General features: G+C 44.8%; 1 protein-coding gene across 1 annotated transcript in view; it reads left to right on the forward strand.

Annotated features, from left to right (window-relative positions):
• LOC118381902 (plasma membrane calcium-transporting ATPase 2-like) overlaps positions 1-18,481 on the forward strand; it is a 238,561-nt gene that overhangs the window by 183,672 nt on the left and 36,408 nt on the right. Inside the window, 6 exon segments of the mRNA XM_052526180.1 lie at positions 4,313-4,403; positions 4,406-4,474; positions 4,886-4,923; positions 5,430-5,466; positions 5,525-5,701; positions 17,535-17,746. Of these exon segments, the coding sequence (XP_052382140.1) occupies positions 4,313-4,403; positions 4,406-4,474; positions 4,886-4,923; positions 5,430-5,466; positions 5,525-5,701; positions 17,535-17,746 (624 nt within the window).

The raw sequence follows: 18,481 nt of genomic DNA on the forward strand, positions 1-18,481 counted from the left end.
CAACACAGCACACCATAACACACCACAACACACCACAACACCCACACCACAACACCCCACACACCACAACACACCACAACACCCCAACACACCAACACCCCAACACACCACAACACACCACAACACCCCAACACACCACAACACCCCAACAACACCCCAACACCCCAACACACCACAACACCCCACAACACCCCAACACACCACAACACCCCACAACACCCCAACACCCACAACAACACACCACACCCCAACCCCAACAACACACCACACCACAACACCACCACACCACAGCACACCACAAGAATCAATCAATCAATCAAATGTATTTATATAGACCTTCTTACATCAGCTGATATCTCAAAGTGCTGTACAGAAACTCAGCCTAAAACCCCAAACAGCAAGCAAAGCAGGTGTAGAAAGGCCAAAACCTAGGAAGAAACCTAGAGAGGAACCAGGCTATGTGAGGTGGCCAGTCCTCTTCTGGCTGTGCCGGGTGGAGATTATAACAGAACATGGCCAAGATGTTAAAATGTTCATAGATGACCAGCAGGGTCAAATAATAATAATCACAGTAGTTGTCGAGGGTGCAGCAAGTCAGCACCTCAGGAGTAAATATCAGTTGGCTTTACATAGCCGATCATTAAGAGTATCTCTACCGCTCCTGCTGTCTCTAGAGAGTTGAAAACAGCAGGTCTGGGACAGGTAGCACGTCCGGTGAACAGGTCAGGATTCCATAGCCGCAGGCAGAACAGTTGAAACTGGAGCAACAGCACGGCCAGGTGGACTGGGGACAGCAAGGAGTCATCATGTCAGGTAGTCCTGAGGCATGGTCATAGGGCTCAGGTCCTCGAGAGAGAGAGAGAGAGAAAGAAAGAAAAAGAGAAAGAGAGAATTAGAGAGAGCACACTTAAATTCACACACACCGAATAGGACAGGAGAAGTACTCCAGATATAACAAACTGACCCTAGCCCCCCAACACATAAACTACTGCAGCATAAATACTGGAGGCTGAGACAGGAGGGGTCAGGAGACACTGTGGCCCCATCCGATGACACCCCCGGACAGGGCCAAACAGGAAGGATATAACCCCACCCACTTTGCCAAAGCACAGCCCCCACACCAACACCATAGGTGATAGTAACTCTCAAGTAGCTGATCTGTCATCAGTATTGTGGAGTACTTCTAATGTTAACGTAAAAATTGAATGAAGAAATCTGTTCCTATCAGTATTGACACTTAGCTAGCTACAACTACTATGACAGATGTAGCATTACAGCTAGCTACAACTACTATGATTAATGTAGCATTACAACTAACTACAACTACTATGATTCATGTAGCATTACAGCTAGCTACAACTACTATGATTCATGTAGCATTACAGCTAACTACAACTACTATGATTCATGTAGCATCACAGCTAGCCTCAACTACTATGACAACTGTAGCATTACAGCTAGCTACAACTACTATGATTCATGTAGCATTACAGCCAAATACAACTACTATGACAGATGTAGCATTACAGCTAGCTACAACTACTATGATTCATGTAGCATTACAGCTAACTACAACTACTATGATTCATGTAGCATCACAGCTAGCCTCAACTACTATGACAACTGTAGCATTACAGCTAGCTACAATTACTATGATTCATGTAGCATTACAGCTAACTACAACTACTATGACAGATGTAGCATTACAGCTAACTACAACTACTATGACAGATGTAGCATTACAGCTAGCTACAACTACTATGATTCATGTAGCATTACAGCTAACTACAACTACTATGATTCATGTAGCATCACAGCTAGCTACAACTACTATGATTCATGTAGCATCACAGCTAGCTACAACTACTATGACTCACTGTGGAATGGACCCATTGTTAGTAACCTTGAAATGTCCTGGTATAACCCAAGCAGCATCCTCACCACTACTCTGTAACCCCAACCGGCCCTGCTTTAGATACAGTGGAACAGGACTGCCCCCTAGTGGACAGATGGGATAAACACAATCGGAAATACTGTGACATTACTTTTCAGATCACTGCAATGCACATACAGTACAATATGATGGTGCTAGATTCACATATAAAATAAGGAATAGCTAATAACTATTCCGTTATCTGAATCTCCATATCTGTAACTATATTTACATTTTTGGGATGAGTTTGCACACTTTTATTTCCCCAAATCAGAATAACGAATGACTAAATATTCGTACTTAGGTGATATTGTGATAGTATCTTCTATGACTGCCGAATCACAGCCGTCGTCGATAGTGATTACTTTGTGATGTACAGAGGAGCAGAGGGCAGAGTCAGACAGTACACAGCAGTGCAGTAAATGTCTACATTATCTTCCTATTTATTAAAGATATATTAATTAATAAATATATTTACAGATGTTGGGGAACAATGTAGACATGTTTACGTTTCTCCAAAACAGCACTAACGGTCTGTTGTTGTTTGTTCTCTCTCTTCAATAGCAGATGGTTTCTGCTCTTTTGCTGTTTCCTGATCAGACAAGGAATCTTGGAGGAACAGACATTTACATTTAAGTCATTTAGCAGACGCTGTTATCCAGAAAACAACACTACATGTTATAGCTGGGACATTTACATTTACATTTAAGTCCATTTTCTCTCTGCAGGGTTCAGACGCTCTTAAACCATACCAGGGTTCAGCCAGTATTAAACCATTACAAATTAAACCATACCTCTCTCTCTGGTTCAGCATTCACCTTATGACATCTTCAGTGGAACAGTCACTTTACAATAGTGCATCTAAATCTTAAAGGGGGTTCAGAGAAGGATTAAACCTTATCCTATCCTAGGTATTCCTTGAAGAGGTGGGGTTTCAGGTGTCAGAGGGTTTTTTTAAAACCTTCCATGCCATTGTGAAACAAACAGCTCAAAGCCTAATCCTACTAATTAAATATTTCCCAACTATTTGAATAAACCATACCTCTTCTCTCTGCAGGGTTCAGCCGGTATTAAACCATACCTCTTCTCTCTGCAGGGTTCAGCCGGTATTAAACCATACCTCTTCTCTCTCTGCAGGGTTCAGCCGGTATTAAACCATACCTCTTCTCTCTGCAGGGTTCAGCCGGTATTAAACCATACCTCTTCTCTCTGCAGGGTTCAGCCGGTATTAAACCATACCTCTTCTCTCTGCAGGGTTCAGCCAGTATTAAACCATACCTCTTCTCTCAGCCAGTCTGCAGGGTTCAGCCAGTATTAAACCATACCTCTTCTCTCTCTGCAGGGTTCAGCCGGTATTAAACCATACCTCTTCTCTCTGCTCTGCAGGGTTCAGCCAGTATTAAACCATACCCCTTCTCTCTCTCCAGGGTTCAGCCAGTATTAAACCATACCTCTTCTCTCTCTGCAGGGTTCAGCCAGTATTAAACCATACCTCTTCTCTCTCTGCAGGGTTCAGCCCATACCCCTTCTCTCTGCAGGGTTCATTAAACCATACCCCTTCTCTCTTCTCCAGGGTTCAGCCGGTATTAAACCATACCTCTTCTCTCTGCAGGGTTCAGCCGGTATTAAACCATACCTCTTCTCTCTGCAGGGTTCAGCCGGTTAAACCATACCTCTAAACCATACCTTTTCTCTCTCTGCAGGGTTCAGCCCATACCTCTTCTCTCTGCAGGGTTCAGCCGGTATTAAACCATAAGTCTTCTCTCTGCAGGGTTCAGCCAGTATTAAACCATACCTCTTCTCTCTGCAGGGTTCAGCCGGTATTAAACCATACCTCTTCTCTCTGCAGGGTTCAGCCAGTATTAAACCATACCTCTTCTATCTCTGCAGGGTTCAGCAGGTATTAAACCATACCTCTTCTCTCTCTCCAGGGTTCAGCCAGTATTAAACCATACCTCTTCTCTCTCTGCAGGGTTCAGCCGGTATTAAACCATACCTCTTCTCTCTCTGCAGGGTTCAGCCGGTATTAAACCATACCTCTTCTCTCTGCAGGGTTCAGCCAGTATTAAACCAATCCTCTCTCTCTGCAGGGTTCAGCCAGTATTAAACCATACCTCTTCTCTCTCCAGGGTTCAGCCAGTATTAAACCAATCCTCTCTCTCTGCAGGGTTCAGCCGGTATTAAACCATACCTCTTCTCTCTGCAGGGTTCAGCCGGTATTAAACCATACCTCTTCTCTCTGCAGGGTTCAGCCGGTATTAAACCATACCATCTCTGCAGGGTTCAGCTCTTCTTCTCTCTGCAGGGTTCAGCCGGTATTAAACCATACCTCTTCTCTCTGCAGGGTTCGGTATTAAACCATACCTCTTCTCTCTGCAGGGTATAGCCGGTACAGACGTGGCCAAGGAGGCGTCTGACATCATATTAACGGACGATAACTTCAGCAGCATAGTGAAGGCTGTGATGTGGGGAGGAACGTCTACGACAGCATCTCCAAGTTCCTCCAGTTCAGTTGTCAACAGCTGACTGTCAACGTGGTGGCTGTGTCATGGTGGCTGTTATAGTGGCCTTCACTGGGGCCTGCATCACAGGTAACAAACACACACACACACACACACACACACACACACACACACACACACACACACACACACACACACACACAGGTAACAAAGCTGACTGTCAACGTGGTGGCTGTCATAGTGGCCTTCACACACACAGGTAACAAACAAACACACACACACACACACACACACACACACACACACACACACACACACACAGGTAACAACAGCTGACTGTCAACGTGGTGGCTGTCACCTTCACACCTGCATCACACAGGTAACACACACACACACACACACACACACAAACACACAGCTGACTGTCAACACCTTCACTGGGGCCTGCATCACACAGGTAACAAACACACACACACAGGTAACAAACACACTGTCATAGTGGCCTTCACTGGGGCCTGCATCACACAGGTCATGCTCGCCAGTGTAATCAGAATGAACAGTGAGGGTGAGAGGGGACATCCCTGCATTGTACCCCCTTTGAAGCAACACATTTTAGCGTGCCATTCCATTGGTTGGTGATGACTGTGACACTGGAGCTGGAGTTAAGAGTTTTAATCGATCCTGTGAAATAGAAACCAAACCTGTTTGTCTTTGTGCCATTTTAGAAACATACTATAACTATGAACCACTGGGATCGGAAGCTGTATTTGTAGAAACACATCCATAGTATAAGTATGAACCACCGGGATCTGAAGTTGATGCTGGTATCTAATGTGTTCTCCGGCAGAACTGTGTCCTGAAGACGATCTCTGTATGTTCCCTGTAGGATTCTCCCCTGATGACAGTCCAGTTGTTTCATCTGTAGTCTCTAATGTTAACCACCCTGTATGTTCCCTGTAGGATTCTCCCCCGATGACAGTCCAGTTGTTTCATCTGTAGTCTCTAATGTTTACCACCCTGTATGTTCCCTGTAGGATTCTCCCCTGAAGGCGGTCCAGATGCTGTGGGTGAAGTCCAGTTGTTTCATCTGTAGTCTCTAATGTTTACCACCCTGTATGTTCCCTGTAGGATTCTCCCTGGGACACCTTTGCGTCCCTGGCCCTGGCGACGGAGCCCCCCACCGAGGCCCTGCTGATGAGGAAGCCGTACGGACGCAACAAACCGCTGATCTCCAGCACCATGACCAAGAACATCCTGGGACACGGCATCTATCAGCTGGTCATCATCTTCTCCCTGCTGTTCGTCGGTACGTCATTATCTTTTATCAGTCCTCTCCTATTGGATATTTATTGGACAGTAGAGAGAGAGAGGGTGGACTAAGGAGATGGTGTGCTGGAATAACAGTGGGCCAGATTGGAACTCGGTTTATGTGTTCTGGAATCTAAAGGTTAGACATCTAGACCACAGCTAGTTTATGTGTTCTGGAATCTAAAGGTTAGACATCTAGACCACAGCTAGTTTATGTGTTCTGGAATCTAAAGGTTAGACATCTAGTCCACAGCTAGTTTATGTGTTCTGGAATCTAAAGGTTAGACATCTAGACCACAGCTAGTTTATGTGTTCTGGAATCTAAAGGTTAGACATCTAGACCACAGCTAGTTTATGTGTTCTGGAATCTAAAGGTTAGACATCTAGACCACAGCTAGTTTATGTGTTCTGGAATCTAAAGGTTAGACATCTAGTCCACAGCTAGTTTATGTGTTCTGGAATCTAAAGGTTAGACATCTAGACCACAGCTAGTTTATGTGTTCTGGAATCTAAAGGTTAGACATCTAGACCACAGCTAGTTTATGTGTTCTGGAATCTAAAGGTTAGACATCTAGTCCACAGCTAGTTTATGTGTTCTGGAATCTAAAGGTTAGACATCTAGTCCACAGCTAGTTTATGTGTTCTGGAATCTAAAGGTTAGACATCTAGTCCACAGCTAGTTTATGTGTTCTGGAATCTAAAGGTTAGACATCTAGACCACAGCTAGTTTATGTGTTCTGGAATCTAAAGGTTAGACATCTAGACCACAGCTAGTTTATGTGTTCTGGAATCTAAAGGTTAGACATCTAGACCACAGCTAGTTTATGTGTTCTGGAATCTAAAGGTTAGACATCTAGACCACAGCTAGTTTATGTGTTCTGGAATCTAAAGGTTAGACATCTAGACCACAGCTAGTTTATGTGTTCTGGAATCTAAAGGTTAGACATCTAGACCACAGCTAGTTTATGTGTTCTGGAATCTAAAGGTTAGACATCTAGACCACAGCTAGTTTATGTGTTCTGGAATCTAAAGGTTAGACATCTAGACCACAGCTAGTTTATGTGTTCTGGAATCTAAAGGTTAGACATCTAGACCACAGCTAGTTTATGTGTTCTGGAATCTAAAGGTTAGACATCTAGACCACAGCTAGTTTATGTGTTCTGGAATCTAAAGGTTAGACATCTAGACCACAGCTAGTTTATGTGTTCTGGAATCTAAAGGTTAGACATCTAGACCACAGCTAGTTTATGTGTTCTGGAATCTAAAGGTTAGACATCTAGTCCACAGCTAGTTTATGTGTTCTGGAATCTAAAGGTTAGACATCTAGACCACAGCTAGTTTATGTGTTCTGGAATCTAAAGGTTAGACATCTAGACCACAGCTAGTTTATGTGTTCTGGAATCTAAAGGTTAGACATCTAGACCACAGCTAGTTTATGTGTTCTGGAATCTAAAGGTTAGACATCTAGACCACAGCTAGTTTATGTGTTCTGGAATCTAAAGGTTAGACATCTAGACCACAGCTAGTTTATGTGTTCTGGAATCTAAAGGTTAGACATCTAGACCACAGCTAGTTTATGTGTTCTGGAATCTAAAGGTTAGACATCTAGACCACAGCTAGTTTATGTGTTCTGGAATCTAAAGGTTAGACATCTAGACCACAGCTAGTTTATGTGTTCTGGAATCTAAAGGTTAGACATCTAGACCACAGCTAGTTTATGTGTTCTGGAATCTAAAGGTTAGACATCTAGACCACAGCTAGTTTATGTGTTCTGGAATCTAAAGGTTAGACATCTAGACCACAGCTAGTTTATGTGTTCTGGAATCTAAAGGTTAGACATCTAGACCACAGCTAGTTTATGTGTTCTGGAATCTAAAGGTTAGACATCTAGACCACAGCTAGTTTATGTGTTCTGGAATCTAAAGGTTAGACATCTAGACCACAGCTAGTTTATGTGTTCTGGAATCTAAAGGTTAGACATCTAGACCACAGCTAGTTTATGTGTTCTGGAATCTAAAGGTTAGACATCTAGACCACAGCTAGTTTATGTGTTCTGGAATCTAAAGGTTAGACATCTAGACCACAGCTAGTTTATGTGTTCTGGAATCTAAAGGTTAGACATCTAGACCACAGCTAGTTTATGTGTTCTGGAATCTAAAGGTTAGACATCTAGACCACAGCTAGTTTATGTGTTCTGGAATCTAAAGGTTAGACATCTAGACCACAGCTAGTTTATGTGTTCTGGAATCTAAAGGTTAGACATCTAGACCACAGCTAGTTTATGTGTTCTGGAATCTAAAGGTTAGACATCTAGACCACAGCTAGTTTATGTGTTCTGGAATCTAAAGGTTAGACATCTAGACCACAGCTAGTTTATGTGTTCTGGAATCTAAAGGTTAGACATCTAGACCACAGCTAGTTTACATCTAGACCACAGCTAGTTTATGTGTTCTGGAATCTAAAGGTTAGACATCTAGACCACAGCTAGTTTATGTGTTCTGGAATCTAAAGGTTAGATGTGTTCTGGATCTAGACCACAGCTAGTTTATGTGTTCTGGAATCTAAAGGTTAGACATCTAGACCACAGCTAGTTTATGTGTTCTGGAATCTAAAGGTTAGACATCTAGACCACAGCTAGTTTATGTGTTCTGGAATCTAAAGGTTAGACATCTAGACCACAGCTAGTTTATGTGTTCTGGAATCTAAAGGTTAGACATCTAGACCACAGCTAGTTTATGTGTTCTGGAATCTAAAGGTTAGACATCTAGACCACAGCTAGTTTATGTGTTCTGGAATCTAAAGGTTAGACATCTAGACCACAGCTAGTTTATGTGTTCTGGAATCTAAAGGTTCGACATCTAGACCACAGCTAGTTTATGTGTTCTGGAATCTAAAGGTTAGACATCTAGACCACAGCTAGTTTATGTGTTCTGGAATCTAAAGGTTAGACATCTAGACCACAGCTAGTTTATGTGTTCTGGAATCTAAAGGTTAGACATCTAGACCACAGCTAGTTTATGTGTTCTGGAATCTAAAGGTTAGACATCTAGACCACAGCTAGTTTATGTGTTCTGGAATCTAAAGGTTAGACATCTAGACCACAGCTAGTTTATGTGTTCTGGAATCTAAAGGTTAGACATCTAGACCACAGCTAGTTTATGTGTTCTGGAATCTAAAGGTTAGACATCTAGACCACAGCTAGTTTATGTGTTCTGGAATCTAAAGGTTAGACATCTAGACCACAGCTAGTTTATGTGTTCTGGAATCTAAAGGTTAGACATCTAGACCACAGCTAGTTTATGTGTTCTGGAATCTAAAGGTTAGACATCTAGACCACAGCTAGTTTATGTGTGTTCTGGAATCTAAAGGTTAGACATCTAGTCCACAGCTAGTTTATGTGTTCTGGAATCTAAACAGGTTAGACATCTAGACCACAGACCTCTAGTTTATGTGTTCTGGAATCTAAAGGTTAGACATCTAGACCACAGCTAGTTTTCATGTGTTCTGGAATCTAAAGGTTAGACATCTGGTGTGTTCATGTCTAAAGCTGTTTATGTGTTCTGGAATCTAAAGCTTAGACATCTAGACCACAGCTAGTTTATGTGTTCTGGAATCTAAAGGTTCATCTAGTCCACAGCTAGTTTATGTGTTCTGGAATCTAAAGGTTAGACATCTAGACCACAGCTAGTTTATGTGTTCTGGAATCTAAAGGTTAGACATCTAGTCCACAGCTAGTTTATGTGTTCTGGAATCTAAAGGTTAGACATCTAGACCACAGCTAGTTTATGTGTTCTGGAATCTAAAGGTTAGACATCAGACCTCTGCTGGCATGTCTTGTGGGGTAAAGGTTAGACATCTAGACCACAGCTAGTTTATGTGTTCTGGAATTAAAGGTTAAATCAGACCTCTGGTAGCATGTCTTGTGGGGTATGGGTGGGTGTCAGACCACAGCTAGTTTATGTGTTCAGTAATTCAAACAGACCTCTGGTGGCATGTCTTGTGGGGTATGGGACATCTAGACCACAGCTAGTTTATGTGTTCTGGAATGGGTGTCAGCGCTAGTTTATGTGTTCTGTAATTCAAACAGACATCTGGTGGCATGTCTTGTGGGTTCTGGGTCTAAAGGTGTGACATCTAAACAGACCACTGCTATTTTGTGTGTTCTGGAATGTAAGGTGTGCAGACCACTGGTGGCATGTTTATGTGTGGGTGGGTGTCAGACCACAGCTAGTTTATGTGCCAGTATTTCAAACAGACCTCTGGTGGCATGCTAGTTTATGTGTTCTGGTGTCTAAAGGTTGCCAGTATTTCATCAGACCTCTGCTGGCATGTCTTGTGGGTATCTGGGTGTCAGCATTTCTGACCACAGCTAGTTTATGTGTCAAAAAGGTTAGACAGACAGCTCTGGTGGCATGTCTTGTGGGGTATGGGTAAAGGTTAGACATCTAGACCACATGCTGTTTATGTGTTCTGGAATCTAGTATTTCAAACAGACCTCTGGTGGCATGTCTTATGTGTTCTGGGTTTCAAACAGACATCTGGTCCACAGCTGTTTATGTGTTCTGGAATCTATTTCAAACAGACCTCTGGTGGCATGTCTTGTGGGGTATCTGGGTGTCAGACATGTAGTCCAGCCTATTTTGTGGGGTATGGGTGTTCAAAACAGACCTCTGGTGGCATGTCTATGTGGGGTATGGGTTAGACATCTAGTCCACAGCTGTGTGTTCAGTATTTCAAACAGACCTCTGGTGGCATGTCTTGTGGGGTATGGGTGGGTGTCAGCCACAGCTGTGTGCCAGTATTTCAAACAGACCTCTGGTGGCATGTCTTGTGGGTTCTGGGTGGGTGTCAGGTTAGACATCAGACCACAGCTGTTTATGTGCCAGTATTTCAAACAGACCTCTGGTGGCATGTCTTGTGGGGTCTGGGTGGGTGTCAGCCACAGCTGTGTGCCAGTATTTCAAACAGACCTCTGGTGGCATGTCTTGTGGGGTATGGGTGGGTGTCAGACCACAGCTGTGTGCCAGTATTTCAAACAGACCTCTGGTGGCATGTCTTGTGGGTTCTGGGTGTCAGGGTGTAGTATTTCAAACAGACCTCTGGTGGCATGCTTGTGGGGTATGGGTGTGTCAGCGCTGTGTGCTGTATTTCAAACAGACCTCTGGTGGCATGTCTTGTGGGGTATGGGTGGGTGTCAGCGCTGTGTGCCAGTATTTCAAACAGACCTCTGGTGGCATGTCTTGTGTTCTGGTATGGGTGGGTGTCAGCGCTGTGTGCCAGTATTTCAAACAGACCTCTGGTGGCATGTCTTGTGGGGTATGTGTTCAGCGCTGGTGCCAGTATTTCAAACAGACCTCTGGTGGCATGTCTTGGGGGTATGGGTGTGTCAGTTTGTGTGCCAGTATTTTCAAACAGACCTCTGGTGGCATGTCTTGTGGGGTATGGGTGGGTGTCAGCGCTCTGTGTGCCTTGTGTATGTTCAAACAGACCTCTGGTGGCATGTCTTGTGGGGTATGGGTGGGTGTCAGCGCTGTGTGCCAGTATTTCAAACAGACCTCTGGTGGCATGTCTTGTGGGGTATGGGTGGGTGTCAGCGCTGTGTGCCAGTATTTCAAACAGACCTCTGGTGGCATGTCTTGTGGGGTATGGGTGGGTGTCAGCGCTGTGTGCCAGTATTTCAAACAGACCTCTGGTGGCATGTCTTGTGGGGTATGGGTGGGTGTCAGCGCTGTGTGCCAGTATTTCAAACAGACCTCTGGTGGCATGTCTTGTGGGGTATGGGTGGGTGTCAGCGCTGTGTGCCAGTATTTCAAACAGACCTCTTTCAAACAGACCTCTGGTGGCATGTCTTGTGGGGTATGGGTGGGTGTCAGCGCTGTGTGCCAGTATTTCAAACAGACCTCTGGTGGCATGTCTTGTGGGGTATGGGTGGGTGTCAGCGCTGTGTGCCAGTATTTCAAACAGACCTCTGGTGGCATGTCTTGTGGGGTATGGGTGGGTGTCAGCGCTGTGTGCCAGTATTTCAAACAGACCTCTGGTGGCATGTCTTGTGGGGTATGGGTGGGTGTCAGCGCTGTGTGCCAGTATTTCAAACAGACCAATGGTGGCATGTCTTGTGGGGTATGGGTGGGTGTCAGAGCTGTGTGCCAGTATTTCAAACAGACCTCTGGTGGCATGTCTTGTGGGGTATGGGTGGGTGTCAGCGCTGTGTGCCAGTATTTCAAACAGACCTCTGGTGGCATGTCTTGTGGGGTATGGGTGGGTGTCAGCGCTGTGTGCCAGTATTTCAAACAGACCAATGGTGGCATGTCTTGTGGGGTATGGGTGGGTGTCAGAGCTGTGTGCCAGTATTTCAAACAGACCTCTGGTGGCATGTCTTGTGGGGTATGGGTGGGTGTCAGTATTTCAAACAGACCTCTGCTGTCTTGTGGGGTATGTGCCAGTATTTCAAACAGACCTCTGGTGGCATGTCTTGTGGGGTATGGGTGGGTGTCAGCGCTGTGTGCCAGTATTTCAAACAGACCTCTGGTGGCATGTCTTGTGGGGTATGGGTGGGTGTCAGCGCTGTGTGCCAGTATTTCAAACAGACCTCTGGTGGCATGTCTTGTGGGGTATGGGTGGGTGTCAGCGCTGTGTGCCAGTATTTCAAACAGACCTCTGGTGGCATGTCTTGTGGGGTATGGGTGGGTGTCAGCGCTGTGTGCCAGTATTTCAAACAGACCTCTGGTGGCATGTCTTGTGGGGTATGGGTGGGTGTCAGCGCTGTGTGCCAGTATTTCAAACAGACCCATGGTGGCATGTCTTGTGGGGTATGGGGGGGTGTCAGAGCTGTGTGCCAGTATTTCAAACAGACCTCTGGTGGCATGTCTTGTGGGGTATGGGTGGGTGTCAGCGCTGTGTGCCAGTATTTCAAACAGACCTCTGGTGGCATGTCTTGTGGGGTATGGGTGGGTGTCAGCGCTGTGTGCCAGTATTTCAAACAGACCAATGGTGGCATGTCTTGTGGGGTATGGGTGGGTGTCAGAGCTTGTGCGCCAGTATTTCAAACAGACCTCTGGTGGCATGTCTTGTGGGGTATGGGTGGGTGTCAGCGCTGTGTGCCAGTATTTCAAACAGACCTCTGGTGGCATGTCTTGTGGGGTATGGGTGGGTGTCAGCGCTGTGTGCCAGTATTTCAAACAGACCTCTGGTGGCATGTCTTGTGGGGTATGGGTGGGTGTCAGCGCTGTTTGCCAGTATTTCAAACAGACCTCTGCATGTCTTGTGGGGTATGGGTGGGTGTCAGCGCTGTCAACATGTCAATACCTTCATAAATACAAGCAATGATGAAGACAATCTCTCTGGTGGCATCCACTTTGAGCCAGGAGAGATTGACATGGGTATTTTTAATAATAGCTCCCTGTTGATATCCAAGGGCCAGCCGTGCTGTGTCCTGTTCTGAACCAGCCGTGCTGTCCTGTTCTGAACCAGCCGTGCATGTGTTCTGAACCAGCCGTGTGGGGCCCTGTTCTGAACCAGCCGTGCTGTCCTGTTCTGAACCAGCCGTGGCATGTCCTGTTCTGAACCAGCCGTGGTCCTGTGGGTGCCCTGTTCAGCGCTGTGTGCCAACAAACAGACCGGTGCTGTCTGTTCTGAACCAGCCGTGCTGTGCCCTTTTCTGAACCAGCCGTGCTGTCCTGTTCTGAACCAGCCGTGTGCCCTGTTCTGAACCAGACCGGCTGGCATGAACCAGCCGTGTTGCCCTGTTCTGAACCAGCCGTGCTGTCCTGTTCTGAGCCAATTGGTGGCATGTCTTGTGGGGTATTTCCTAAGTTACTTTTTTCAGCACCTGACCACACGACTGAACAGTATTTGCAACAAACTAGGGGTGGCATGTCTTGTAGGACCTGCCTTGTTGATAGTGTTGTTAAGAAGGTAGAAACTAGGGCCTGTAGGACCTGCCTTGTTGATAGTGTTCAAACAGGGTGGCAGCGCTGTTCAGAAGGTAGAAAGACCTCTGGGCCTGTATGGACCTGCCTTGTTGGGTTGTTATGAAGGTGTCAGAAACTGGGCCTGTATTTCAAACAGACCTGCATGTCTTGTGGGGTGATAGTGTTGTTAAGAAGGTAGAAACTAGGGCCTGTAGGACCTGCCTTGTTGACCTAGTGTTGTTAAGAAGGTAGAAACTTGGCCTGTAGGACCTGGGTTGATAGTGTTGTCAGCGAAGGTGCCAGAAACTAGGGCCTGTAGGACCTGCCTTGTTGATAGTGTTGTTAAGAAGGTAGAAACTAGGGCCTGTAGGACCTGCCTTGTTGATAGTGTTGTTATGAAGGTAGAAACTAGGGCCTGTAGGACCTGCCTTGTTGGGACCAGGCAGCCATCATACCACTCGGGAAGGAGACGCGTTCTGTCTCCTAGAGATGAACGTACTTTGGTGCGAAATGTGCAAATCAATCCCAGAACAACAGCAAAGGACCTTGTGAAGATGCTGGAGGAAACAGGTACAAAAGTATCTACATCCACAGTAAAACGAGTCCAATATCGACATAACCTGAAAGGCCGCTCAGCAAGGAAGAAGCCACTGCTCCAAAACCACCATAAAAAAAGCCAGACTACAGTTTGCAACTGCACATGGGGACAAAGATTGTACTTTTTGGAGAAATGTCCTCTGGTCTGATGAAACAAAAATAGAATAATGACCATCGTTATGTTTGGAGGAAAAAGGGGGAGGCTTGCAAGCAGAAGAACACCATCCCAACCATGACGCACATTGTAGCGTTGTAGCATCATGTTGCGGGCGGCGCTTTGCTACAGGAGGGACTGGTGCACTTCACAAAATAAATGGCATCATGAGGAAGGACAATTATGTGGATATATTGAAGCAACATCTCAAGACATGAGTCCGGAAGTTAAAGCTTGGTCGCAAATGGGTCTTCCAAATGGCTAATGACCCCAAGCATACTTCCAAAGTTGTGGAAAAATGGCTTAATGACAACAAAGTCAAGATATTGGAGTGACCATCACAAAGCCCTGACCTCAATCCTATAGAAAACTTGTGGGCAGAACTGAAAAAGCGTGTGCGAGCAAGGAGGCCTTCAAACCTGACTCAGTTACAACAGCTCTGTCAGAACGAATGTGACAAAATTCACCCAACTTATTGTGGGAAGCTTGTGGAAGGCTACCTGAAACGTTTGACCCAAGTTAAACAATTTAAAGGTAATGCTACCAAATACTAATTGAGTGTATGTAAACTTCTGACCCACTGGGAATGTGATGAAAGAAATTAAAGCTGAAATAAATCACTCTCTACTATTATTCTGACATTTCACATTCTTAAAATAAAGTGGTGATCCTAACTGACCTAAAACAGAGAATTTTTACTAGGATTAAAATGTCAGGAACTGTGAAAAACTGAGTTTAAATGTATTTGGCTAAGGTAAACTTCCGACTTCAACTGTACGTTTTGCCAGCAGCAGACTATGACCGATATTGTCAAAAGCGGCACTGAAGTCTAACAAAACAGCCCCCACAATATTTTTATCATCAATTTCTCACATTTGTGTAAGTGCCCTAATTGTTGAATATCCTCCATGCTGAAAGTCTGTTGTTTATTTGTTTATTTGTTAAAATAACATATTTTTTTATATTATTGTAGCTGGTCAAACACCATTATTTCCACCATTATTTCCACCATTATTTCCACCATTGTTTCCAGAAGATTACTAAGGGTTATTAACAGGCTGATTGGTCTGATTGGTCTGCTCTTTGAGCCTGTAAAGGGGGCTTTACTATTCTTATTCGCGGAATGACTTTAGCTTCCCTCCAGTCCTGAGGGCACAGTCTTTCTAGTAGTCTTAAATGGAAGGTATTTGAAGTCTTGAATTGAAGATGTGGCAATATCGTCCGCTCCTCAGTCATTTCCCATCGACGTTGTCAGACCCCTGTGGCTTGTCTTTGTTGAAAGACAACAATCATTATTTCACCTATATTCCACACTAACTTTACGGGATTTAAAATTACAATGCTTGTCTTTCATAATTTGGTCAGGTTTTATAAAAAGTGTTTTGTTTCCGGAATGTATCAAAATTGTCAACAAATGTTACACCCATTGAGCTGCAATAATAATATAATAATAATAATAATATAATAATAATAATATATGCCATTTAGCAGACGCTTTTATCCAAAGCGACTTACAGTCATGTGTGCATACATTCTACGTATGGGTGGTCCGGGAATCGAACCCACTACCCTGGCGTTACAAGCGCCATGCTCTACCAACTGAGCTACAGAAGGACCACCATAATCCCGTAGCCAGGCGTGAAGAGATGGAAAGAACGTTCGATTCGATTCAGAGAACAGGGCCAGATATGATGGCTATTTTGTTAGTGTTTAGCAGAGAAAATCAACTCTTTAATATCCAGTATCAACTTTTCAGAACTGCCCTTCGTAATGTCATTAAAACCCACACGGACTACGATAGAATCAATGTCCATGTCCTGACGTAGTTCATTCGGGAGCAGCGTAGTGATGTCATTTACTCGAGCTCCGGGACATCGGCAACGGTCATGTTTCTTACCAAGGAGCTGTCCAGAATCACGGCTGGCGAGAAGGACGAGGAAATCCGCTGACTCCCACGCTTCTCAGGATTCAGAGAACCCTTTATGGACGGTCGAGAGGCAGGATAACTTAAGCCCGTTGCTCCTGGGGCAGAAACAGTGACTAGGGTGCAGGAAGATCAGGCTCCAGGACAGCGAAACTATTAGTTATTTGTACCGGGCCTCTTGCTGGGAGTGTAAGACTGCTTCGCTGTCTTCGGCTTCCATGGGTGACCGTTGATTGTCTTGCTTCTCTTGCTGAGTCCTTTTTACTCCACTATCAGATGTGGGAGCTCCGGGCAACGATAAACGACAAGGCGGAGATGCATCCAACAAGCGTGAACGCCGTCCAGCCACCGGCATAGAAAATGTACACATTACTCTCTGCATTTTCCCCGGTTTCTTACATAGGCTGGCGATCAGTGTCATCAGTGAAGCCACCTCAAACCTATAATCCTCGGCAAGTTAACAATTGCCCCATTGGATCTCTGAGTCTTCCGGTTTGTCCCGAAACAACGTAAAAGATAGAGCTTCTAGAGCGCTGGAACCGTTCATTTACTTCTCCAGACAACGAGGGCTCAAAACTCATCTGGTACCAACTTTGTTAGCTTGATGGCTAGCAGCTTAGCGTCTCTGTCAAGCGGGCTTCAACCTGTCTGATAAGCGCGATTTCGGGACAAGAAACACCTCGGTCTCTCTTTCATTTTTTTACAATCTCGCTAACATCCTTTGTCCAACCTGTAGTCACATTATTAAAACTCTAAACACAATTAGTACAACATCCATCTGTTGTGGACCATTAACACAAATGAACACAATTCATGTTTTTTTTTCTCCACAGAATATCAATTAACACGTTTCTAAAATGCTTACATTGGAAGCCACGGTTTTGCATTTTGAAATGTAGAATTGGAATTTAATGAACAGAATTTGGTTTTGAGCAGAACATTTTGTATTCGTCTAATTGTGTGATGTATTGCTGTGTTAAGAGTTTAGCAAAAGTATCTTAAGTATAGGTAGACACTTGTAAATGGGAAAATTGAGGATTTTACACCCTGAAAGTAGTGTATGGACCGCGAGAAACTGCAATTCATGGTTCGGTTTTGCCCGGTTTAACCCCTACAAACTTAAAATCTCTCTCTCTCTCTCTCTCTCTCTCTCTCTCTCTCTCTCTCTCTCTCTCTCTCTCTCTCTCTCTCTCTCTCTCTCTCTCTCTCTCTGTCTATCTCTTCCTTCTCTTTTTCTCTCTCTCAGGTGAGCAGATCTTTGACATAGACAGTGGTCGTCACGCTCCTCTCCACTCCCCTCCGTCAGAACACTACACCATCATTTTCAACACCTTCGTCCTCATGCAGCTCTTTAATGAGATCAACGCCAGGAAGATCCATGGAGAGAGGAACGTCTTCGACGGAATCTTCAGGAACCCCATCTTCTGTTCCATCGTCTTCGGAACCTTCGCCATCCAGGTAAGAACCTTCTCCATCCAGGTAGGAACCTTCTCCATCCAGGTAGGAACATTCACCATCCAGGTAGGAACATTCACCATCCAGGTAGGAACATTCACCATCCAGGTAGGAACATTCACCATCCAGGTAGGAACATTCACCATCCAGGTAGGAACATTCACCATCCAGGTAAGAACCTTCTCCATCCAGGTAAGAACCTTCTCCATCCAGGTAAGAACCTTCTCCATCTAGGTAAGAACCTTCTCCATCCAGGTAAGAACCTTTTCCATCCAGGTAAGAACCTTCTCCATCCAGGTAAGAACCTTCTCCATCCAGGTAAGAACCTTCTCCATCCAGGTAAGAACCTTTTCCATCCAGGTAAGAACCTTTTCCATCCAGGTAAGAACCTTCTCCATCCAGGTAAGAACCTTTTCCATCCAGGTTAAGAACCTTTTCCATCCAGGTAAGAACCTTCTCCATCCAGGTAAGAACCTTTTCCATCCAGGTAAGAACCTTCTCCATCCAGGTAAGAACCTTCTCCATCCAGGTAAGAACCTTTTCCATCCAGGTAAGAACCTTCTCCATCCAGGTAAGAACCTTTTCCATCCAGGTAAGAACCTTTTCCATCCAGGTAAGAACCTTTTCTATCCAGGTAAGAACCTTTTCCATCCAGGTAAGAACCTTCTCCATCCAGGTAAGAACCTTTTCCATCCAGGTAAGAACCTTTTCCATCCAGGTAAGAACCTTCTCCATCCA

This window comes from Oncorhynchus keta, chromosome 10 (genome assembly GCF_023373465.1).
Source record: "Oncorhynchus keta strain PuntledgeMale-10-30-2019 chromosome 10, Oket_V2, whole genome shotgun sequence".
Classification (NCBI taxonomy): Eukaryota; Metazoa; Chordata; class Actinopteri; order Salmoniformes; family Salmonidae; genus Oncorhynchus; species Oncorhynchus keta.